The sequence below is a fragment of the Agelaius phoeniceus genome, chromosome 6 (genome assembly GCF_051311805.1).
Source record: "Agelaius phoeniceus isolate bAgePho1 chromosome 6, bAgePho1.hap1, whole genome shotgun sequence".
NCBI classification, from domain to species: Eukaryota; Metazoa; Chordata; class Aves; order Passeriformes; family Icteridae; genus Agelaius; species Agelaius phoeniceus.
This window is the reverse complement of record NC_135270.1, coordinates 33,149,848-33,175,769: the sequence shown is the minus strand read 5'-3', so window position 1 is coordinate 33,175,769 and position 25,922 is coordinate 33,149,848. Positions and strand designations below refer to the sequence as shown.

The 25,922-nt window shown below is 35.3% G+C and overlaps 1 protein-coding gene across 2 annotated transcripts in view; it reads left to right on the top strand.

Annotated features, from left to right (window-relative positions):
* The window catches only part of SPRED1 (sprouty related EVH1 domain containing 1), a 57,903-nt gene extending 39,895 nt beyond the window's left edge, over nucleotides 1-18,008 (top strand). For both annotated transcript variants that reach the window (XM_054635674.2, XM_077180369.1), the window contains exons 3-6: nucleotides 2,207-2,375; nucleotides 3,663-3,712; nucleotides 11,668-11,826; nucleotides 16,239-18,008. In XM_054635674.2, coding sequence (XP_054491649.2) covers nucleotides 2,207-2,375; nucleotides 3,663-3,712; nucleotides 11,668-11,826; nucleotides 16,239-16,898 — 1,038 coding nt within the window. In that variant the 3' untranslated portion in view covers nucleotides 16,899-18,008. The remainder of the gene's footprint in view (nucleotides 1-2,206; nucleotides 2,376-3,662; nucleotides 3,713-11,667; nucleotides 11,827-16,238) is intronic.
* The last annotated feature ends 7,914 nt before the right edge of the window (nucleotides 18,009-25,922 follow it).

The window sequence follows — 25,922 nt, the reverse complement described above, 5'->3', positions numbered from 1 at the left end:
GGTGAGTGTTGCTTTTTGGGCTGGAGGGAGTTGGTTTGGGAATTTTCTAGTTTGGTTTGCGTGTCTTTGAAAACCCTAACTTCTACTCAGTGAAGTTTTAGTCCAGTTTTAATCTCTAGTGGTAACATTTACTAGGTATGAATTTTCAGTATGAAGTAATCCGGATTAATCCCTTGGGCACCAGAAAATCATTGTAATGCTATAAAATCAGGCTTGCAGTACTTTTTGTTGATGTTTTGGATGACATGGCAGACAAAATAGTTGGTGTTAATGTATTAGAGGTTCCCCCTAAAGAGCTCTCAGACCTAGAAAAGGCAGTGGTGTGAGAAGCCTTCCTTTTTAACTGCTCTTTGAAAGAGGAAGCAAGTTTAAAATCATCCAGAGGAACAAAGAACAACTATTTGATGCACCTTAGAACTGCAGAATAATCCTTTTTTTCTTCCTGCAACAATTTTTCCCACAGACCTACAGCAAACAGATTCCTTTTTATGTTTTCTTGTAAGCATTTTTACCTATGTATTGTTGACCATTTAGGGAGATTTGAGTGGAGAAACAAAAAATTATATTAATGCTAAAGGAGTTTATATGTGCAGATAGATTATTATCCTTCTAGAGGCAGAGGTAAAAGGCAGTAACAGTTGAGAGGAGATGATTACTGGTGTGTTGTAGGGGGAATAAATAATGAAGTGCAAGAGAAAAAACCTATTTGCCTGTGTAATAATTAGACAATGAAAGGAGAAGAGGAATGCAAAGAATATGTAGGAATAACCCAAATATATATATATTTATAATTTTTTAAGTTTGAGGGGTTTTTGCAGTTGTTTGAACTTAAACTAATTTTACTATATTCTGTGAGGAATTCCCTATTTTTTCTTTTAAAAAGCCACATATGTAACAAAACAAAAATTGAAAAAATTCTAGCAGTACATCAATGAAATGATAGAATATTGAAATTCCTCATCTCTCAGTCAGTGTAGGCCTCCATCATCAAATACCAATACAGAGAGATATATCTTACTGGGAGCTTTATCATACTGCAATGGGAGCAGATCAATGCATTCCCCTCCATACTTTCTTGTTCACATTGGATTTTTTTTAATCAATAAACACTCAGTGCAACAATGCTGCTTAAAATAATTTTTACCAGTAAAATAAAAATGCAAATATAGTTTTAAAACCAGTCTATTTAAAGGGGAAATGATAAGGCTTTCCAGTACCTGAAGAGAGCCTGCAAAAAAAGCTGGATAGGGATTATTTAACAGAGAATATAGTGACAAGGCAGAATGGCTTTGCATTTAAAGAGGGTGGATTTAAATTAGATACTAGAAAAAAATTCTTTATTGTGAGGGTGGTAAGGCACTGGAACAGGTGGCCCAGAAAAGTGGTGAATGCTCCATTCCTGGGAGTGTTCAAGGCCATTTTGGATGGAGCTGTGAGCAACCTGGTCTAGAGGAAGGTGTCCCTGCCCATGTCAGGGGGGTTGGAACTGGACGCCCTTTGAGGTTTCTTTCAACGCAAACCATTTTATGATTCAGTATGAAGACTGTGACTTTGCTTTAGAACTGAATGTACATATATACCTCTAATGATTTTGTAGCCAAATATTTCTGTTAATTATTTGCAGTTACTTCTTTTTTTTATGTAATACACAAATGTAATTTTGTCTAGGAGCAGGCACTAATACACTTATAAAGATTTTATTAATCTCATTTTTTTAAAGAATTCTCTTATAATACTTTCACTTGTCTAGTAGCCTTTCTGAGAGAAATCTGAAAATCTGCCTGAAAGCAGCATGAAGTTAGTCTAGTGCTAAAAAATTTTGTAGATCTCAGTGATACAGTAAAATTTGATACCAGCACACATAATACTTTTTGGGGGGATGTGCCCTATTTCATTTGCTGAACATCTACCAACTCTGTACTGGTTGTTGCAGGTATGAGATTCTTTTATGGGTATGAGATATTTGAACAGGAATGTTGACTCAGTAAACAAATAGTGTCTTCAACCTGTACTATTTAACAGCAATTGATAGTGAATAATTAGGCCATAATGGAAATGAGGTTAAAATTACATCCTTGTAGCAGGAAGAAATTTGAAAAGGGACCTCTATGATGTTTGTTTTAGGTAGTTCACAAAGACTACCTTTTGTTCTCAAATTTTATATATTCATCATTGATATTTTTTCCTTCTGTTTTCTTTCTGAAAGGTGGTCTTGGAATGCACATTAAAGAAAGACCTTGTTTACAACAAAGTTACTCCTACTTTTTACCACTGGAAGATTGATGACAAAAAGTTTGGCCTCACATTTCAGAGTCCTGCTGATGCAAGAGCATTTGATAGAGGTATTCGGAGAGCAGTAGAGGATATTTCTCAAGGTACATATTTCAGGTGAAAGACTTGGTGGGGTGGATGAATATTGAGTCTTTACTAAAAAAGGTGTCAAAGCACTTTGTGTAACATTTTCCTTGACAGTATTTAAGGATGTGGATTAAACTATATATATCGGGATTTTAATAGTTTTTGAAATAGTACTTCTGGCATTTCTAAAGTGCCATTCATTCAAGTGTCTTAAATTGTTTCACAAACACTAATTAGGTAATTTCCTGAAACATCCCTACGTAATAAAGCATTGCCTCTTTCTTTTAGACATGAAGAAATGGAGGAAGCTGGAGTGTAATATTCTCTCACTTGGATCTTAGAAGCTTTTTGCAACTCCTGTGTTCTTGTAGGATAAGCTGGGAAGTTGAATAATTTGTGACCTATTGAGTTCTCTTTTTAGCTACACATACTTTCAGTTAATAGTTTTATTTTTTACTAACAGCTGAGCTAGTAGTAGTTCTGTGTTCAGCATGGTTCTGAGGACAGGTTTTTTAGGAACAGAAGAAGAATTTACTCAGATAACAATATGGCCCACTCTGGAATGAAGTTCCAGAGCTTCACTGATTTAATGGAAACCAGTGAGCAAACTGAAGGATATCGTCAAGCTTAGATTCTAAGCTGAAAATATGATAAATGTATTTCTGGATTGAGACGGGGAGGGAAGAGAACATGTGTCTGTTGAATTGAAAGAACATCTCTTTCAGGCTTGTAAGAAGTAACTTTAGGGATTTTATTTGTGTTATCCTACTAATAAAGGGAGGAGCATGTTTCTGAAGGGAAATGTTTTTGACATACTCTAATGACTGCTTTGGAAATTTGTTGGTACAATCCATATCCCTTCAAGACAAATATTTAGAGAACATGAGAGTAATTTTTTTCTCTTAGGGTCTCACACTTTCAATTTCTGCTGATTTATAGCAAAATAAAACAGCGTGCATTCATGCCAACCAAATGTGTCTGCCTTTTAGTTTTCAAAATGCTACATTAAAAGGAATATACTCCCTTGCTTCTGACTGCTGATGACACTTTGAAAATGCTTTTATAAGGAAGGTGGGAACAAGAGAGAGGAGTGTGGCTAGGAATACTCAGTATAGAAAATGCAGTGTAGAAATAAATGATGCTCACTAAATCAACTTGAAATGCAGTGATCTATAGGTTAAAACTGTAAACAAGAATATTTATATAATCATTACTGGATGTTGAGAGATGATGTGGATAACTGGAAGCAGTAAGTGGTAAATATGAAGAAAATAACTTCGTCTACTTTTTTTCTTTATATGAAGGTTATCCACCCTCCCAAAATGATGTTGAAGTGGCAGAAGACTGCTTTCAAGTGAGTAAATTTTTAAATTAATAGTGCATTTTTTATTTTACAAATGTACTGAAGAGATTTTGCTCTCATTACTGAGAATAAGGAAAATAAGAGCAATAGCAAAATTCAGTTTAGTGAAATAAGTTCTAGAAGAATTATCTAGAAGACTTATAATATTATCTTTCCTAAATAAAGTAGTTATTATTAAATCTATAGGATGATTAAATATCCTGAGTTTAATTTTTAAGTTCAGTATGTGTTCAAGTTATATGTCCTCTTTGATCTTACTGAAATAAAAAATATTCTTCTGGGAAACAAAGTAGAGGGATGAAGAATCTTTATACTTATACATCCTGTTTGTTTCCTTAGATTTCCCTTTCCAGTGATAAAACTCTTTAACTTCAAATGGTTAGAGTTGAAAAGATGCTGAGACAATGGTTGAGAGGATCTTGTCCAAACAAAGACAGAAGTTCAATTTTTAAAAACACACTGAAAATAAAGTAGTCACTTACTGAGATTCAAGTTTTTATTGATCTTCTTTTTGCACTCTTCAATTTCTGTAGGTCGTAATGGCTTAAGAGATAAAAATTTATGTCCAACCATGCTTCAGAGCTAGAGTACTGTATAAGCATACCGTATCATGTACCATAAGTATGGTAACACTGATGCATAGCACCGCCTGGCAATATCCAAGAATCTTGTAATTAAAAAGCCAGTATAGAAAACCATTATGGATGGAAATATAGCTATAGATTAGATATAGATACGCACACACACGCAGAGTGAATAACTCTATTATAAGTGAGGAAGTCCTACTTGTGTCTATGTATGCTTGTCATTTTTCCCTTCTTATGTATGGTTTTAAGGGAAAGCCGTGCCTTCATTCACACATATATTCAGTTTTCAGAGTGCAGAAATTTAAATTATTATGAAGATGGCAAAGAAACAAGTTGAGTCAGGGGTCTTGGTGACTATTCAGAAAACTGCTAGTGTTGCTAATAGATCCAGTGTAGAACCTCTAGAACACAAAATCAAGAAAATTAGCAGCTGATTTTGAAGATATGATAGGAGACTGAGAGTCAAGTATTTAGAAAGGATACTGCAATGCAGTGGCAACACAGAAGTCTCCTGATATCTTTTTATTTTATGGCAGAAGAAATGTATTACTTTGTGTAAGTGTTGGCTGCATAACCACCTGTTGTTCTTTACTTGCAGTGCTTTATTTTAAGGCACTTGAAAGTAAAATTGCTACAAATATTAGATATTTCAGATTTTAAAAAGAGATTATATTTTTACAGGGTGAAGAAAATATGTGCCAAAGTTAATGCAGTCCTTAATCAGCTCTTAAAAGACTTGCTTAAACATACTTTGTTGCAAGGATTAATAATTGAACCATTTTTACAGGCCTAATGCAATTAGAACAAACCAATTACCTCTGATTTTGCTGCCTAGTTATTACATTTCTATATAAGGATGCCAAAATTGAGGAAAATATCTGAGATTCATTATAGTTACAAATTTGTTATTGGGAAAGTGGAGAAAAGTGTATTTACACCATCTATTCTATACATGTGAATATCAATACACCACCTATTGACATATGTAAATATAGGTTTACTTTATATTCCATTTTGAAAAATAAATGTATATTTTTTTAAATGTCTGTAAACCAAATTTTACATGTATAAGTACTCACACACCAATCTTGTGTGGTACAAACCACTGGCCAAACTATCTTTTACATTCTAGACAGGAAAACATACTTAAAGACTTCATCACAGTTGATATTATTTAACTGTGGATTTGTGCTATGGATAGATGTCCTGTTTTCTAAAAACAAAAAAGCTAGTCAATATGTCTTACCATATCTCTGCACAGCAAAGTAAAATAAGTGATACTGATACTAGCATTTATCAGAAGGAAGGAAAAAAGGAGAAATGCAGAGAAAACTGAATCCACCCTGGTTGAGCTATGCTTCATCTAAACTGGGTTTATGTATCAGTAACGAAGCTGCAATTGCAGGCTTATGAGTGCAGTAAAGCTACACCATTTTAGTTACAGGCATCAGGTCTTGTCTCCAAGAACACCTTTGAAATACCAAATAGTCCACATTTTCTTTCAAATTATTAAATCCTTCCCCTTCCAAGATTGATACTCTGATAAGTGAAAGTGGATACCCCAGGGTCCTTTAACTCCCTTTAAATACTAATTCATATCAATTATCAATTATCATTATCAATGATGTGTAAGACCATCATTCTTTAAAGAGAATGTATTGAGTATTTGAAGAGTTATGTTGACTTGTCCCCCCACTTTTTGCCATTTCTAGGTTGTTTAAAAGGCTTAATGATTTTTTTGTTTACCTGTTCATCTTATAAGCTGTTTTCCTAAGTCTCCATTACTATTTTTGAGTGTGTTTTGGAGTATATCTGTGCAAGGGCGTTTTGGAGTGTGGATAGAATATTAAAGAGTAGTTTTTCCCATACTGTTCTAGTCATCTTACACAGCAGGAATCCAATATTTAATGTACCTTTGAATTATAAATATAGTATTTGGTTTGTACATAAATTTCATTAATAGTGGCTTGGTTTTGTTGTTTGCTTTTTTTTAATGAAGATGATTAGATGATGAAGAAAGCTAAATATGTTTCATAAGTTATTTTACTGGCTGGTTATATTTGGTGCTACAGAGAGCAAATAAAATGATCCAAAGAAGATCAAAAATTATCATCTCAGTGTGAAATCTCAGTGCTTCCTTGTAATAAGTATTACCACATTTTATAGAAGTAGTTAGCAGAAATAGCGATTGTCCAAAAGTTGTACATGCATATCTTAAATGTAAATCCAAAAACTGAACTCATCTTGTGCCTTCTAGGCTAGCAATTGACTTGCTATGTTACACCTAGGCTCACTAAATGTCTGATTTTTTAATTTACATTTTGTAAATAAAATCTCCTGGAGAAAGCATTCCTTTTGCTGAAGATCAAATTTATCATTTTAAGACATAGCTTCCTTATAGTTTCTTTAACCTCTTTGTTGTTTCCAAATAATGTTAAAATCCTAGTATTAAAAGAATATGATCACTTAAGGGTTTTCATGGTTGCTTAAATTACTGCAATTATTTTTGGTTGTTTATTTAACTTATTCAATGCAAATTGTTCATATCATCAAATAAGCCCTAGTCTTACCAGATTAATTTCAAACAGAAATACACCAATGAGTTAAGGCAGAGCTATCTGACTTCCTATAATGCTGGTAAATGGGACCTGGAAAAGTAGATGTACTTATATGGAAATATACATTGGGAATTTGTTCTGTTAGAAAGTTTAGATGGTTTTGGTATAAATCCTTGCACTTTGAATGTAGGAGCAGCTTGTGTAAGTCAGGTTGCTTGTTTGTTAAAATATTGGCTCCAGTTATTTTCCTCTACCAAATATAAACTTATTGCTCTAAAATTCACCTAGCTTGTCTGAAAAAAAACCCCAAAAATATATCTTTTTTCCTTAGAAGTAAATCTAAATGAAATCTAGAGTTCATACATTTAAAATTATTTTTGTAGGAGTTTTAGATCCTGTAATGCATAAGTCTTGCTTTTGTGAACTGAAAAATAGAGTAGTTGAGCTTTAATTTCTTTCAGTTTTTGTTGATTCAGCCATATTGGTGTTATTTATAGGCTACCAACACATTTTAACAGTTTGAAGTAATAAGAATTGGATCACTTATGCTTTTGAGTTTCTTACTACTGGCAGAAGAAAACTGTAGACTGATAAATTGTAAGCAGAAAATTAAAAGTTTGGCTTGTTCTTTCAGAAGTAAGTACACTAGACTTTTTGTTAATAGTAAGGGGGAAAGGCCTGAAACTTACATGCATCTTTTAAGTGGTTTTGGTGCAGGCAGGGAAGACATTAATTGTTCATATGCTGCTCAGTAAATACACTATTTTGTGACCTCTTCATAAGGGCCTTCAAGGACCACTCAATTTATTTTGTCTCTAACAAAATGTTTGCAGAAGTTTTATTTTATAAAAATAACATTATGACTTTTAAGGAAATGTGAAATAATTTACCCCGATGCACTGTATTGTTTTATGGATAAGACAATACCAAATGGTAAAACACATTAGAAATGTGAGATTAGAAATATGTAGTGCACATAATAAATTGCTTAGGTCCAGTTCTTAGAACTAAAAGTAATACTAATTCATATCAATTATCATTATCAATTTCAAATAAATCCATTAATATATTGTGCTAAACCATTTTGGTTTATTAAGCTTTTTTTGTTGTAGTTGTATATAAAAAACAGGAGGAATTTTTTTTTCCCTCACCAGTATTCTTAGTAGCTTCTTTATATGTAGAGTTCTCTATATATTCAGGTGGAAAAGCCTTTGAAGAAAGAGACATGTCAAATATCTTATTTTTTAGTTTAAACTGTATGAAATATTTAGAGTAACCTAGGTAATATTTCAGCCTATATGAGAAACACATACCTGAAAATAATAGAGTTTCTTTGCCAAATATATTGCTCCATCAGTCTCAGAAATAGCCAAAGCAGAAGGAAGTCATTCAGATGTTTTTGAAACCTGTATAATTTATTCAGAATTGAAAAATTAAGGAAAAAGCATTAAAACGTTTCTCATGTTGTTAGCATCAAACAGCAGATTTTTGGGCCTCATGGGAAGGAAATGCAAGAACTGGGATGCAGCAGAAATGTGGTCTCTCATCCATCCTTCTGTGTAATCATTAAACTTACTTAGAGGAGAACATTTTTAACAATGTTTGCAGAACAATGTTGAATTCTCTCCCAGACTTAACTCTGGCAAACTGGGAGAAGTAAGGAGAGAAAATTTGAAGAACAAGAGAAGCTCAGTCTGGTTTTCATTTTCTCTACAGCTGTCATCTGGCTTTGAATTCTGCTGGAGAGCTACAGCTGGAGTCATTTTATTGCTTTACCCAGCATCCTTTTGCTTGTGCGCACAGAAATGTTTTAGTAGTCTTGGAAAAAAAATTCAGAGTATCTCTTAGCAACCATAGGACAGTAATTATTATACCAGCAGCTGGGAGCAAACCAGATTTCCGTTGTGCATTAAAAACTGGCGTAGGTTGCTTTACAGATGATACTGAATAACCTATGCCAGTACTGTACTTTGCAGGCTGTGGTTAAAGAATATTGAATGTGGGCGGTGTAATTGCTTTGGACAGTAGAAAGGGAGAATGTGTGCATCTGTGTTAGTGTGTGATACTCTGTATATTTGTTCTGTATATGTTCTTGTGGAAAACTTTATATGTTTGCTTCTTACTTAAATGCATTTTCAACACAATACCATTTTTGTTTCTAGGGCTTCCTACTTCAGATTGTCAGTGTTTCCATTATAAATGTGGGTTTTCAGATGTTTATGACCTTGTAGTAAAACATCACATTGGAGCAGGAAGTTGTCCAAGGAAAGGCTTTTTGATACTAATAAGTGTGGTTTGACTGTATTAAAACTGCAGTTTAATTAAAAGCAGAGAGTTCACCATGTTCATCTTGCATTTCTGTAATTCAGCATAGTGAGTATTTATTGGCTAAAGGACTGACATGATTGCTTTTTATTTTAATACCAAAAGTTAGTCTGTGTCCACTCATCTGTAGGGTATAGGATGGTAAGCTGAGCATTGTGCTTTCAGAAATGCTGTTTGGCGAGTTCTTGCCTTACAAAAGGTCACATGCTTTTCTCTGTCTGTTGCCACCCTGAAATTTGTCCTTGAAGTCAATTAGTTTGAATTGTGGTATCTGTGTTGGAATTTTCTAAAAGCATTCTTTGATAATTGCTGTGTATAGGGCATGAAGGTTTGCTTTAAGGTTAAGGTTTGGATTTCGTGCATCATCTGGCACAGCTAGTTAGCACAGTCAGAGGTGATCCGTGCCTGTGTCCTTCATTAGATGGAGCCCTCCTTGACTCCCAAGGGAAGTACTTGTGTCTGCCTGTGTGAGCATGTGCATGTGTCCTTTCTGCTCTATAGTGTAGATAGTTTATTTTTAAAGAAGAAAGGTGTGAATCACCTGCAGGGACAGGAAATAATGCAGGCTGCTGCGAATCTCACCCAGAGATAAAAACAGGCTTGTGAGTAGTATATATTTTTTTCCCTGGGAAGGAAGGAGTAGAAGTTTTTGCAGCTTGCTCCCTTCTTCCTAGACCACTCAAGTTTATAGTAGCCAGGGGAAGGGGAAAGGGGATGCTTATCACTGTGGTTTCTGTAAAATGGCTTCTGGCTCTTAGCTTAAACGCTTATAGTAATTTTAAACATTGCTCAGACCAAAAATGGTTGTTCCTCATTTTGAATACAGCTCTTCTGTAGTTTGAGCCACTGTTTTGGAAGCTTTTTATGTCATTGGGCAATCTATCTGCAGGAGTACCTCCTGCTATGAAGATGTTTGCTATTGCACTAATATTTTATGCTCTTGCTCTTAAAATAAGTATACATATATGAAGTCCAGTTCTTTTTAGTTATTCCAGTACTTCTTTTATACTAGTTTTCCAACAATGTTTGACCAGAAAATTTAATTTTGACAATAACAGGGTCAATTACTTTGTGGTGGTGTCATGCTTAAGGATCTGACAATAGTACTTCTTCTTGGTGTTTTGCCTGCCTTCAAAATTTTTCAGGGGAGCTTTACCCTGATTGAGTGAACTTTCGTCTTTCTTGGCATGTATGCTCTGTAGTATTAATTACGCTGATCATGAATTAATTACTAAATGTAAAGTTTCCCCACATGGGGCTTCTGAAACAGTATATATAAATTTAGTGATGTGATGATTTTCTTTCTCCTACAAAATCAGCTACAGACCAGCTACTTCAAACTATCTAGATCTCTTAAAACTTGATACATTAGGCTTTTATGTATGTGAGGTACTAATGTAATCCTAGAGTAAGTTCCTTAAGTACTTTGATAAGTGAAAACTAATTATTCTGGGTCAATATTTAACCTGCCAAAACTTTAGGTTTGCCTCTGCCTCAGTATTTTTCTGTAGTATTCTTATTCTTTTCCTCTAAATGTTTTCTTGATACATACAAATCCCTATAATAAAGCTGAAACATTCCCACTGCTGGAAGCTGGATGATGCCAGAATTTTCTCAGTGCTATCCATGATGACAGCCAGTTAACTTTACAGCATCCCTCAATGCAAACAAAACATACAGTATATTTTTGGCAGCTCAATGGAATTTGTATCAAAATGCTGTGCTGTATCCTAAGTATGTCCCAGTCAGTCAAGCTTCAAGAATGAGAACTGTTCATTTTTCAATTCATTTCAGAAACTGGATCATCTTACAAGCCAGTATTCCACCCAAACATACTTCCTCTTCCTTCTTTTGAATAGCACAGGTCCTGCAGCTATCTCATCATGTATTGCTTCATAGTCTCACTTTTGTATCGAGTTCCCTGATACAACTTTAATTGCAAAATGACTGTCATTCATGTCTAATGCACACTTGCTGCAATTAGATATTTTAATTGAGCCAGTATAGGTTATTTTTTTTTCTTCCAGCTGATTTTGCTTTTAATTTATTAAAAGATCTGACTAGCTTTTGACTTATAAAATAGTCTCAGATTTTTTTTTCCTCCAGTTGTGCTTTTGTAAATACTGGCAGCTTCATGGGTAGTTAGAGAAAACATCTCAGAGACAGGTTAATCTCTATTTCCTTAAAGAAGTCTGATTTTGCAACTGTATTTCAACGGCATGTATCTCTAGTGCCCAAGTTGTGTACTGTCTGCAAGCAGAGAAATTCTGTATTTACGAAGGCTGATTCAAAATAAAGAAAATACTTGCCTACTTCTAAATGCTTTAAAAAATGTGCATTTAAGAATACTAGTGTTTATAGATACCTCTAACACATTATATGAAATATTAATGCATCTATGTATGAACTGGTTGGGTTTGGTGTTGTTTTTATATAAATGCAAAAATCATTTCATGGAAGTTCTTATGTGTTCTAGACTGCTCAAGAAAATACATCAGGTTCACTAATAAAAGATCACCTTTTTCAACATGAAACAGTAGTAACCAGTGAAACTTACAACAGTGCAAATTTACGGCCTTCAACATTTGAGGATTTCAACACCAGGAGAGCCTGTTTTCCTAGCCAAGCTAACCAGGTAAGTATACCTATAAAAGAAGCAATCCTTACTTTGCTTGCTGTATTAATGGCACAGTATGTAGTTTCTGACAAGAAATCACTGCGTTCCAAGTCCATGTGCTTTCAACCTCTTGAAATGTTCAATATAAACTTTGCAGCTGAAATATTATAGCATTATTATGGCAGAGGTCAAGTTTCGTGAAGGTATTTACCTATCGTTGTAGTGCACCAGACTACACGAATAAATATTTAATTTCTTTGAAGTCTGTTTTTGTATTGCAGATTTCAGTATCTGCAGCCTTAAAAAGCTGTTAAGTTTTTTTCAGAAAATGTTAATTGGACATTAGCTCAATCTTAGTTACCTGTATATTAATACTGTTTTGCTTAGAAATATTGAAAAGTATTCAGCCATCAGTACAGCTATATATCACTATACATTTTTCTTTTTTTTCTAAAGCTAAAAGAACTGACAGTTTTTGTAGACTGTGGAAGTAGTCTTACTAAGTTGGATTACAATTAATTTGATGGTCTTATGTCTAGAGCCAAAGACATAGAAAGCTTTTAGAATATGCTGAATAACAGATGTCAAAGCAGAATGCAAGTTCAGGTAGTTCTGAAGACTTATCAAAAATAATTCTGCTGCTTGTAATAAAGCTTTTTAGTACCTTCAGTTATTTTTGCAGAGAAAAATAGGATGGTACTTAAGTCTTATATCAGCTACTTTTAATCTACTTTATTGGGCAAAAGAAGCAAGCAGTCTTATCTGGAGAACTAAGAAGCTTGAAATTATTAATTTTTTATCTTTAATCGTTGATCTACTCCAATTATCTCTTCATGTACATCACCTCATATTTTTGTTTCTGTTAAGGTACATGTTTACCTTTTGTTTCTGTTAAGGCACATGTTTTTCTCTCTTCCTGTGTACTTTCAAAGAGAATTGTAAATGTTTTTTAGAATGGAATGGATTGTTGATGAGGTTATTGCAGCTAATGTCTACAGTACTCAGTGATATATGTCCTGTTAGTCTTCCTTGCATTGTAAAGAAAAGTGCAGCAGCTTGAAATACCTGTATATTTTAAAAGCATGTATAAAATTGACTACTGAGAAAGAAATAATTTAGATTGTGTTAAACTGATTAATCTGTGTCTGTCTGATAGAAATTAAACAGAAATTTCTTTCAAATGACAATGTTAGACTTCAGTTCTTGAAAAGTGAAGTTACGGGAGATTCCATGAAAATTTAAGTAGGTATTCTTTTAAATATTCTTCTCCTGTTGTAGCACCACCTGCCAGCAACAGACACTCTCTGCTTTCTGCATGGTCTTGTGGTACACACATTTGGAACATAGGCAGGTCACCAAAACTTCACATTCTGTATGTGCACACACTGCACTGGCTCTGCTAAACGCCATGCATGTGACCAGGTGGCACTACAGATCTTGAGCTAATTTGTGGGTTTATTTCAATTTTGTGTAAATAAGTTTGAACACTCTTACTTAAGAGTGTGCTCATAAGTTGAATGGCTCAATAAGTACATGCTCCAACTAAAGACTAATTAATGACAATTTGGATTTTACCTGTAATATTTTGACTGTTAGTAAAAACTACTCAAGTCCTTCAGCTTTCCAGCTTCTGATGCAAGGATGTTTGTTAAACTTAGTACTTTGCAATGATGTAGGCAGCTGCTGGTGTCTTCATACTGAGAAGCTGCAAGATGAGCAACATCAGGTGTAATTCTTTGAGGAGAAGCAGCAAAGGCTACAGTACCAAGGAAGTGACTGTGCCTTGTTTAAAGGTGCGCACTTTCAAGAAAGGTGTGATACTTGTGGGTTCAGTTGCACCAACAAAAATTTTCTGCCTGATTTCCAGTTGGCTAATCATGTTCAGAATCAGATTTTCTGTGAAATTTCAGTTTGCTGTAATATTCTTCCTCCCTTCCTCCTTCAACATTTGTACTGAGTTTTAGTTTTGACTGTTTAGAGGACTAAGTGCATTATTCTCATTAAATTTTGCTGATATTTGTACCTATGTAAATTTGGATTGTGAATTGTTCAAAAGTTTTCATGTACTTCATGCATTCACATAGGTCCCATTTAATACCCAATGAGTAAGCTCTTTCCAGCATTTCTTCAGTTTGCTTATTTTTCAGTATGTTCTGCTCCAAAAATATTTCTTAATATCAGTGCCTTAAAGAATGTAGTGGTGCCTTATTTGTAACGTGCCAGTTAAGCATTTTTAGGTGTTGGACTCAAGACTTGAAAAAAATAAATTAGTTCTATGTATGTGGTGTGTTCTGCTCAAACAAATAAAAAGCCTTCAAAGGCTAAGGAGAGGTCAGATTCTACCATTGTTAGTGTTTGTAGTGATCTTTAATGGCTATTAGCTGTCTGGGCAATGGGAAGTTGAGTGGGCATTTTTGTATTGAGGTTTCAGGGTTTTTTTCTTCTAAACAATGGGTTTTATTTGCTGTCTTAAGTGCATGCATAATATTCTATGTGGACAGCAGGGTAAGGATCCTTTATGCCTGTAGCATATGGAATTTAATAACTTTTATGGCTTTTTTTCTTAAATAAATTTATGCTGTAAAATTTTGAAATAAACCCATTAGCCATAGTTAGTTATTTTTGCTAAACAATAGATTCTTCCTCTTGTTTGAAAACCGAATAGGGCTGAGAAGCAGTCTGCTTTTATAAGCAAAGGGAAAGCCTAACTGCTTGTATAGGAGCTGGGGCAGTATGGAAGAGGAGCAATGTTAGCTGAATAGGGTATAACCTTTCTTCTCCCTGTATCCTTGAAACCTTGTGGAAGTTCAACTATGTGGCTTGGAGCCAAGAAAAAAAAATTGTTCTTGTTAGCATACTCCAGTTGAAAGTCCCAGGGCAAAGCGTCTCTAATTACAGTTCTGTACTCATCACACAAGGATTGTTGAGCAGGGAAGTGATGGTTAGAGCAGGCTACAGATATTCTTACATAATCAGAAGATAGCATATTTTAAGAAGCTCTTCCTTCCTCTTTTCCAGCTGCCTTCCCTTTTCCCTTCTCTGTCTCCTACCCCAAAATCAGGACATGCAGACTTCAGCACAGTAGGAGTATAGACACATGCAAAGTGACATAGAAGTGTTTTAACCTAAAACATCATCTTCAGTAGTTTCACACACTGCAACAAATTAGGAACATGCAGTTCAATTGTTGTACTTGACTATGGAATGGTGACACATTAATTCTCATTAATTTGAGTACTAATAAGATAAACCCTCTCAAAGCAACAATACTGATGCCAAAGATTATTCCCAAGTAATTCATGATTCTGGAAGAATTCTAAGACTAACAGGTTAGAGAGGGGAAGGGTATTTTGTCTTTTCTGAGAAATGGTTTACAGGCTGTGCACTAGACAGAGAAAAAGGTATAATTTGTCCTGAAGCCCACTCGTAATCTGGCTCTGATTATAATAGCCCTACAGTGTAGGAAAATAATTGTCTGCCTGTAAGGTAGAAATACTGAGTCATACTTGAGACCCTTACCACTTACCATCTTACACTTAGATATCTAAGGCCTGCAGTATTTCAGTTTGGATGATTCTCTGAATTTTGTCATCTTTGTCAACTTTTTCATGTTCCCCCACCCTTTTATTGTAAGGCAGAATAAACAAGAACTCTCATCTTATTTCTCTGATGGTTTTGTATGTATTTAGCACATTCCTTATTAATTGCCTTTTGAAGTATAAGGTCTTAAATATTGGTCAGTTCATTACAAACTGAGAATTTAAGAAGTACTTGGGTCTTTGCCTGTCCTAAACTAATCAATATAAGTACTGTATATTATCTAAGGAGAGATGCATTCAGAAGAGGCTGTTGATTGATTGTCATACTGAATGTTCTTCATACTGCGAAATCCTTATCTAGAACACAGCCTTGATAATTAGTTACCAGTATTCAGTACTCTTGTTATGAATTGGAGAGAGTTTGAAAACTTAGAGTAGGAAGTAAGGAAAGCTTCTCCTGGATAACACAGTAATGAATGTAGCAGGGAGTTAGTCCTAAAGCAGCAGATCATCACATGAAATCAGCACATAAGGCATAATGAGTCTGTGGAATTCGTTTCCACTTTAAGATGTTAATACTCTAATTTTGAGAATAATTCACAGAGCAGCATCAAGTTTTATGTGGATACCAAAATACCCAAAGCTCTTACGAGAGACTAAAAAGTCAGGAAAGAATACTGCAGCTCATAGACCTAATACCCTGAAGAGGACTCATTATTGTGGGGATGTTTGTAAATTTTAGTAGTGAGAAAATAATCTGATTTTTTTATCCTCAGGCAGCAAAAGAAAAAAGTTTTGGTTTTTTAGTTTTCTAATCTAAGTTAACATTGTAGGTGGACATAAACTTGGGACTTCACCATAGTAAACTTCTTACTTTGCCTTACTTTTCAGGTCCCACTGAAGTCAATCAGACACGTTAGTTTTCAGGATGAAGATGAAATTGTCAGAATAAACCCTCGTGACATTTTGATACGTCGTTATGCAGACTACAGGCATCCTGACATGTGGAAGAATGACCTGGAGAGGGATGATGCGGACTCAAATATACCATTTTCTAAATCAGACAGTAAAAAATCTGACTATTTATACCCATGTGGAGATGGAACTAAGTTGAATTCCCTAAAAGACTCAAAGAGTTCTGTGGTATTTAAAACTCAGCCTTCCTCATCAAAATTTAAAAACTCAAAAAGAAGAAAAGAGGATGGTGAGCGTTCCCGCTGTATATACTGCCAGGAAAGGTTTAATCATGAAGATAATGGCAGAGGAAAATGTCAAGATGCGCCAGATCCTATTAAAAGATGTATCTACCAAGTTAGTTGCATGCTTTGCGCAGAGAGCATGCTGTATCACTGCATGTCAGACTCTGAAGGAGATTTCTCTGATCCTTGCTCGTGTGACACTAGTGATGACAAGTTCTGCTTACGCTGGTTAGCACTGGTGGCACTCTCGTTCATTGCTCCATGTATGTGCTGCTACCTCCCCTTGAGAGCATGCCATCACTGTGGTGAGGTGTGTGGGTGCTGTGGAGGAAAGCATAAAGCTGCGGGATGAATCAGTCTTGTGCCAAACAGAGCTGAAAAATCTTTGTTTCCAGGAAGCATCTAACTTGGATTTGTGGAAGCTTTTTGGCAAGCTGAAGGGAATCTTCTTTCACGTAAGAGATGCTTGATGTGGAGGAAGCAACGAGACTTGTCAGACCTTAGCATTTTACAAGTGCTAGCCACGCCTAACTATTTGCTTTGAGCGCGTGGCATTTGTTGCAAGTTGAAGGAGATTTTGCGAAGGAAAGCCTGTTCTTATTATTGGCTATAAAATGAGTATATAAACTATGATTATACTAAAAGGGATTAACTTTTGCCACTTTGTACATTCATGGTTTAGGTGAGGGGGCTCTTTTAAAAGGATTAAAACTTATCTGAGGGGAAATTTTAACTAAAAGTGCACTAGTGACAGTTGAATTAAGATTAAGAAAAGTTAATACTCAGCAAATGAGAAATGAAACTGATTTTAAGTGCAACTAAATCACTTATTAATAGTTTTTTGGAAGCAACTTTATGTATAAATAACAAATGTTTATATTTAACTAAATGTGTAAGGTACGAATTATTACTTGTTAAACTTTCCTTCCCTCCGATATAGTAGGTATGGACCATATCTACTGTCACATTCCATGGTAGTATTTTAAATAGTTAATTTAGTTGCATTTTTATTCCAGATGGACAAATTGATATTTTCAGTCCTGGTTCCCTTCAGCTACAGTTTGTGTTGAGTTGTATCCATGCATTCTGATAATCTAAAAACCTTTAAAATATTAATTATTCTAGTCTTGAGTGACCAATATTTTTTTTTTGTTAAGCACAGATGTAATTGTCTAAAATGTTCTTGTTAGAACATAACATTTATTTTTATATATAAATGACTTTGATTTCAACATAATAGCAAAAAGGACGTTGTTTCTGTTGTTCAACCAGCAAGTTGTTTTCTTTTGGGGTGTCCTCCAAAAATACTTTCTTGCATATTCAAATGTTCATTAAGCAAAAGGTACATTAAGGCAGTTGTAACAAATTGTCACCAGTGTTCTTGTTTATCCTTCTGTTAAACTAGGATCCTGTTCAGCTGTTTATCAAGTACTATGATTAAAACAAAAGATTAATAACAAAAGTGAAATTGTTTTCATTATTTTGAACCACAACTTTTTCTAATTTGAATGGGCAAGAACAAAAGTACTTGTGTGTTTTTTTTCAAAAAGAACAACAAAAGACTTAGCTTGAGAAATAAATTACAGTCCAGGCAAAACTGAGTGAACTTCTTAATTGGGGAAATTTGAAGGCAGGGCTGGGGAGGGAGGCTGGAGAGTGCGTGTGTATGTATGTGTATGAGTGCTGGTATATTGTGTATGGTATTTCTTATGGTTTTGTACTTAGTAAGTCTAACTTTCAGGTAAGAATTAATCAATTAACCCACAGAAATTTTTTAAAGCATTACATGTTGTGCTGTGTTATAAAATAAGAATCATTTACTTCTTATTAAAAACATGTAAAACACTGAAAAACAGTCATAATTCATTAGCAAACATGCCTGTTTGACATCTTGGCTGGAGTGGGACAGATTGTCTTTAGTATACCCTTGTTCTTAAACACAGAACCAAATAATTTCATTTTAAAAATGCATTACTTTTCTCACTTACATGCATTTCTTCAATATATTTTGTGTAATTTTTTTTCTGCATGTATCTGGCCCCTTAATTTTCCTTTGTAGCCCAGAAGTAAAATGAGCAAATGTATATAACTGTCTGTAAAATACTTTTTAAAAGAAAACATTTATATTTATATTACAGCTTGACTTGAACACCTTGTGTACATAGATCATCTCAAAGTATTATTTCACATTGAAAAAGATGACAAATATCTTGATAACTATAGAAGTTAAGGAAGAGCTTCTAGTTTTGTATTAAGAGTTGATTGGATGGCTGAAGTCCAAGAATATGACACGGTAGCAGCAGTCATGGTTTTTGGGTTTTTACTGTTTATGTATTTGAAAGCTGCTACTCTGGTTGGTTTTCATGCTTCACACATTTTCAGCTAAACTTGGTTGCCTAGAATAGACTGTTAACTTTAAAAACAACTTTCATTAAAAAATGGTGATTTTTTTCTAGTGAATGAGAGAAAATTAATATTTGTAAGTGCTAAGTTCCTAATTGAAGGTGGAGAGGTATGAACAACCTAAGAAAAGAACTTGCTGGCTGTATAAGAAAATGCTATATAATCACACTGTATATATACTTCAGAAAGAAATTAGTTTTAGCAATTTCCTCTGAGCACTATACGACATAGTGAAACTCCTGGTCCTGTACTGTATTTTATATGACACATATACTTCAATATTTTTACTAAATGTGTGCATTAATATTTTCACCTTGCATTTAACCACTTTGCTGCTAAAATGTTTTCACCTTTTGCTTTTCGCTTTGAAGACTTGTATCATCTAAAACCGGTTACTGAATGGGCCCATGCTTGCTTGTTCCTGTTGTGCAGCAAGCGTCAGCCAGCTTGCCTGGTTTGAGAGACCAAACAAATGCAGAGATCGGAGGTTGCATAAGGATTGGTTTTAGTAGCATGCACATGTACTTTTTCTCTGGTGCTAGGGATCTCGCCCACTGTTACATTTGGGAGATGAGCAGTGGAAGGCAGACATTCCGGAAATCCATTCCGGAACAGCTTGTTGCATTCATACATCTTCTGGTTTTGGTGGCACGTAACATTCATTCTGTCTCTTCTGAAATACTTTCTTGGGCATTTGGAAATAGAGAAATTTCTTCCCCGATCCATAATGCTTGCCCTTAACATCCGAGCTGTACTTTGTCAGGCATGTAGTAGCAGAGCTTTGTGCTGCTTGGAGGGGACCCGAGCCTTTGGAAACCGTCAGTGAATATTAAGTCCCTCGCTCGTTGAAAGCCTCGGTTACCGTGAAAATTGTTTCCCCTTTGAAAGGGGGAAGTTAAGGGAGCGCGGCGCTCGGGCACCATCTACTGGGGGAAAGCTCGGCGGCCTTCAGGAGCCGCTCTTGATGACATCGCAGTTAACGGGCTATCCGTGCACGGCTTAAGGTACACGATTAGGTTATGCTTTAGCCAGGAATTTACAGAATACTCATTTGCAGTCTGACTGGGATGCTTTAGCTCACCATGCCTCTTAAGCTGCATTATAATACTGAAGTAAAAATCCTTTAACTATATATTTTGTTAGGTTTAAATTTGTTGTGATGGCCTGTTACAGGAGCAAAAACCAAGAATGAAATGAAAATTCTTTTGATTGTGTCACTGGGCTTCTAAGAAAAGGGGTTTATTATTATAATTATTTTATGTATTTTCCCTCTTGAAGTTCTTCCCACAGCAAAATAATGGAGTTTTGATGCTCATGCCGAGGGAATTTGGTCTTTTGTGATACAAATCAAGTTGTGAGTATGCACAGGTGGGTGTGTGCTCTCACACATGAAATTGAGTAGCTGTGAAGGATACACCAACAGCTGTGTGCATGGTTAAAGCAATATCTAATGATAATCTACAATTATTATGGTAACTGTTTAGGAAACAGCATGACATCATAAAACTCTTTGAGAGCTTATAGAAGAGAAGTTTCAGTCTTAACCAATGCAGTTTCCTCTAGAGAAGCAAATGTATTTTAAAGAATGCCTTAATTGTGCATACTGGAATAAAACATTCCCATTTTGGATGAGTTCTCCTCAGAATGATATGTTTGTGTACACCTGAAGGGTGATGTTGAACACTTATGTAAATAATGCCCAGGTTTAATTAGACTTTAAATCTTTTCCAAGCTTATGGCACAATGTGCAGCCAGTACAGCTATACATTCATATTAGTAAAATGAAGATCAGGATTGCTGGCTGGCAAAAAACCCCCAAGAACTTTAACAAGATGCCTTATGGTACTATTAGTCCAGCAGCTGGTGGATAAAACTTGTTTACTTTGGTGCATTTACAAATATAAAGAGGGGTTGAGGAGGATGTTGGATTTTCATTTTGTTTTTTTTTTTTCCCCTCTGAAAGTTTCCCTTAATTGCAAAAGTTGTGGTTTGTTAAAGAAATCAAAGCATTTGGTGAAAAAGCAGCCTTCATGTTTAAAGCTGTGGTATAAGCTGTACATGGTTTTCCTTCTTTTGCTTGGTGCCATATGCTTTTCACCCTAATGACCTCAAAGTGCCTCATGTGTATATTGTTTCCATTAAACCTCAACTGCTATTTGTGTCTACTAAATGATGTATAATTTAATTAACTCATCCCATAGGTGTTTACGTAAAGAATATGAATCTAGCTTGTTACTTTGAGTATATAATGTAAATATGTCTTTAAGTTTGTAACTGGTTTGTTACATCATATTCTTCTAAGTTGCTGAAGTAGATAACACCATAAAAACCGTTTCAATGTTTTTCCTGTAATTACCTGATTAAAACTATATTGAAATGAAAAAAATATGTTTTTCCATTCTGTGTTGGTGTTGCTCAGAACAGTGCACATGAAATGAAATGTTGCAGCTCAAGAACAGAATAAAAAGAAGTAGATACAGGTATTACCTTCAAACTCCAACATCTGTCATTGTAGGAAGCATTTTTAAGAATTGCTATAATGTTTTAAAGAAAAATGGGCTTATACCAGTTTGCTTTGTATGCACAGCAGTACTTGTTGACATCATGCTGAGGAGGTCAAGATTCCTTTACATAAAACATATATATCTGAATTCCCACTTGACCCAACCACAAAAATGCATATCTCTGAATATAATTCTAACCTTGTGTAAGTTACAGAATAAAATACACACCAGAAAAGGAAGGGAAATGAATCAGTCTATGAAGAAAAATGAACAAGTAGAAATCTGTGAGACTGTAATTTGAAAGTTCAGTGATCAGGTTTTAGGATAGATTATTTTAAATTGAATTGTATTTGCCTCTAGCTTTTACAAATGCTTTCTTATTGGTTACAGCCAATAAAGTAATTCTCCCTGTTCATTTGATCAGTTGCTAACCTGAAGAATTTTTATTACCAGGTGTAAATTTTACATGGACTATTAAGTGTAGATACTTGTGCTTTTAATTGATGATGTGAAAATGCACCTCTACCAGAGAAATGAAGCAGACAAATGAATTGAATGACGAATAAGGTGAAGAGCTAGTAGAGGAAACTATAGAACTATGTGAAAAACAAGTATGAGAAAGCAGTACAGCATTAAATATGGTTTCATATGACTTAGAAACCTAGTGTTACATCTCACACAAATCTACTTTAATGTAATGATTAATGCATAATCTTCTGGCTTTGAACAAGAAAAAAGGATAAGTAAGGGGTACTTGTTCTTTTATTTTTCTTGTTGATTTCTTTTTCTTGCTCTTTTTTCTCTTTTTTTTTTTTTTTCTTCTTGGCTTGGTTTTTTTGATTTGGGAGGTTTGTGGTGGTGGTGGATTTTGTGGGGGTTTTTGTTTCTTATTCTTTTTTTTTCCTTGTTCTTTTTTCTTTACAGCTGACTCAGTTGCTGGAGTTCACAGAGCTGGTGGCCAGTTTCTAAAGACAATTGACAAAAATATCCAAGTCATTTACCAACTAATACTTAGATTTTACATCACTGTTTCCTGAACCTTTTGGCTTACTGTTGTGGATCACTATGGGATTCTGTGACAAAGACTTCAATCTGTTGTATTATATCATCACTTCCATAATTTGAGAACACTGAGCTGTAATTTAAGAGTTTGGAAACAGATATATCAAGTAAATGAATGACAATAAAAAATAATCCACATTTTATACCTTTAATTTGAGATTGGACAGTGTGTATACACACACAATGGGATCTGTCTTAATTGTGCTTTGAGTAATGTGTACTGTGAGTCACTAACAATACTTGGTTTTACCTAGAAGGAAAAGGAAAGAAAGAGAGAAGTCAGTTCTTCAAGAAACTTGTATCTCTAGATATCCATGCCCTGACTTGAGGGGTTTGGGAATATTTGAGACTATAATGTCTTTGACAGAACAAACTTCTCAGATTAATTGTGATTTCAGCTAAGTGGTGGTTTGGCAGACTCCAGGCACATCTCAGTACCCACCAAATTAAATACAATGTTTTTAGCAATATGGAATTATCTATGTCAGTTCAAGCTAATGCACAGGAAAAATTATTTCATGTTTGGCATTTGCTGCTTTTTTATTTTTTAAACCACCAACAAAAACCTCTTCTGCATTCTGATTTTGAGTAATATGAATGAAGGTAAGTAAGCTGACCAAATAACAACTGAAAGAAACACCCTTCTAAATGCAGACCCAGTACTGATCAATCAAATCTGTTCCTGTGGTCAGTGCTAAAAGTAGCTATAAGAAAGCCTGTTAAGATGATTAAACTTACTGTTGCGTGTAAAACTGGCTTTGAGTTAGGGGCTAATCTTCCTTACTCCAATATTGCAACCTGCCAAACCCTTCCTGTATGAGCTCTCTCCTTCCAGTACTACATTTGTAGGATACAAATCTATTTACAGCTGACACCTCCTAGCTCTCTGTATAAGTAACTTGCCATTTTGTATCCCATGTAAACAGCAGGTGGTCTAGTGAACCACTTCTTTCAAACTGAAAATATGAAAATATTGTTTCTGTGAAATAGAAAGGGGTTGTGCAAACATATTGCTGCTGTCAGCAGTTATCAGTGCCCTTTGCTGGAGCTGGCTATTTCTTTGTACCTGACAATGTGCTTTGGTGCTTTTCTGTTGTTGCTTATATTGCCTGTGAGCAAAGTGTTACAGTGACTTGCTCTTTCCTCTCTTTTCTCCATAACTTGTTCCCTTTTTCTTTCTGTGTGTTCTGAAGTTGTCTTCAGCTTTCTCTGCCAGTATATAGAGTTTTTACAGTCTCTGTATGCATCTGATGATGATAGCTGCTAATTACTAAATGCCCATTATAATTAGTATTTGAAAGTTGTATTGCAAACCTCAAAAGAGTTTGAAATACTACATCACTCCTGAATATAGTAATGCTGAGAAGTTGTCTCCATTAAGTGGGCATTCAGCCACAGACTGACTAATCCAAAGAACTGTTTTCCAAGTCTGATATGGTTTTACCTAAGTTTTCTTTTGTCTCTTACCTATTTGCATTTAACTGTTTATGAGATGGGCAATGGGCTGGATTCTGCAAAACATTGGGAGACTCTTTTCAAGGGGAGCAAGAAAACTAAAACACTGAAGCTCTAAACAACCATTGGTTTGCTCTCTTGTCCTAAAAATCACATTGGTAATAGAGTTAAATAATTTTAACAGTTGTTGGAACTATGTTGAAACCAACGAGGTGGAACAAATTAGTTTGGGAAGGTTGTCACTGTTGGCCTTTAAGAGTACAAGAGACACTTGAGTCACCAGCTGTGCAGGATCCACTGTTCTTGTTTTCCGTGACTCTACAGCTAAGTGTTAAAAATGCTGCTTATGAAGGAGAGAACTCTTTTTCTTTCAGGGCTACTTCTCTCATGAGAATGGTGAGTGACTCTTCTGCTTCCTTGGGCTTAGTGGTCTTCTGTTAGTTCTTAGAAGCCTGGAAATTGGTGGAGACCTAAGAATGGTGATCCCTGCAATGCAAAGAGGTACACTGTGGGACAGAGGTGAAATCACCTCCATTGAATCGGGATTAGAGAGGGGGAGAAGAGGAAGAGGAGCATTATCTGGGTCCTGCTCACAAAATTAATCCCTTCAGGATGTGTTCACAAGTAATTTCAAACATTCTGAATACAGCTATGCAGCTTCTGACTTCCCCAGCACCTTTGAGCCTTCTTGTGTACCTGAATTAATAAGTAAAGTCTGATAGAGTCAAGGTCCTGGCTCTTCCATAACAGGGAGTGTTTCAGAAATCTTCCAAGTCCTAGTCCAGAACACTCCTCTGTACTTGGTGCATGTCTGGGGTTTGCACAGATGAATAGCTAATTGACTGGTATTGAAGGCTGACTGCTGTCCAGACATTTCAATTAACAATGCTGTTCTAAAATAGCGGTGCTATCCAGACTTCTGATTAGTCTGTGGCAGACTTGCACAGATTTCTATAAGTTAGCTATGTTTGTAAACTTATATTTTTAAAGTCATAGTTCTGAAGGCTTTAGTGCATTTGGAGCTGGCTGATCAAAGAAGTGATGAGTCTCCATCCTCTCAGACATTCAGAATTCACTGAGGCAGGTCCCTGAGTAATCTGTTTAAGCTGACCGTGCTTTGGGCATTTGAGGTTGGACTAGGTGATCTCCAGAATTCACTTACTGCATCAGAAATTCTGTGATTTTCCAAGAAAATTATGAATTTTGAAGAAGCAAGATAGTTTCAGAATAAGTGATGTGATTTTCTGCCTGCTAAACCTGATCTCTAATTTTGAGGCAAATCCTACCATTAATGCTTGAATATTTCAAGTTACGATAAAGAATTGTCATTTTAGTCATGTCATCATTATAACTCAATGTTTTTCACTGTCAGAATTATTAAAATATGAATATATTTCATGAAAAAAGGCTTTTCAATATAAGTAATTGGTATTAGCATGGTATTGAGGTGAGGGGGAAAGCTAAGTGTTAGTAAGCTTAAAAATATTCACAGGTGTTTGCATAAGTACTGAACAGCTGCTTCACATGCTCTTTTGGCACAAAAATGTTTTCACAGAGTTGCTAACTTCAAGATAGTTTAGTTAAAAAAAAAAACATCAGGACCTCCAAACCTTTTCCAGCTTACCAATCTATCTTAAAAGCACCTCTAAAACCTGACTGGAATCTGGGGCCTGAACCAAGCCAGGTAAAAATTCCTGTGCACAGTATATTTGGAAGGCACACACATCTGCTCAGGCTGAAGCATCAGCAGCAGGGTGAGACTGGACGTGGGTGAGTACAGGCAGAGCTGGCAGCTAGTCAGTGAATCTGGGACCCTGTTTCTACTACAAAATTTAAACTGTTCTTAGGAGCCAGAGCCAGAGGATGGGTGGGGACTTGAGAAGACTGAGTCATTCCCCTTCATGCCACTACTAAAAAATCAAAGTAATGTTAGTGCACACAAATATTCATCC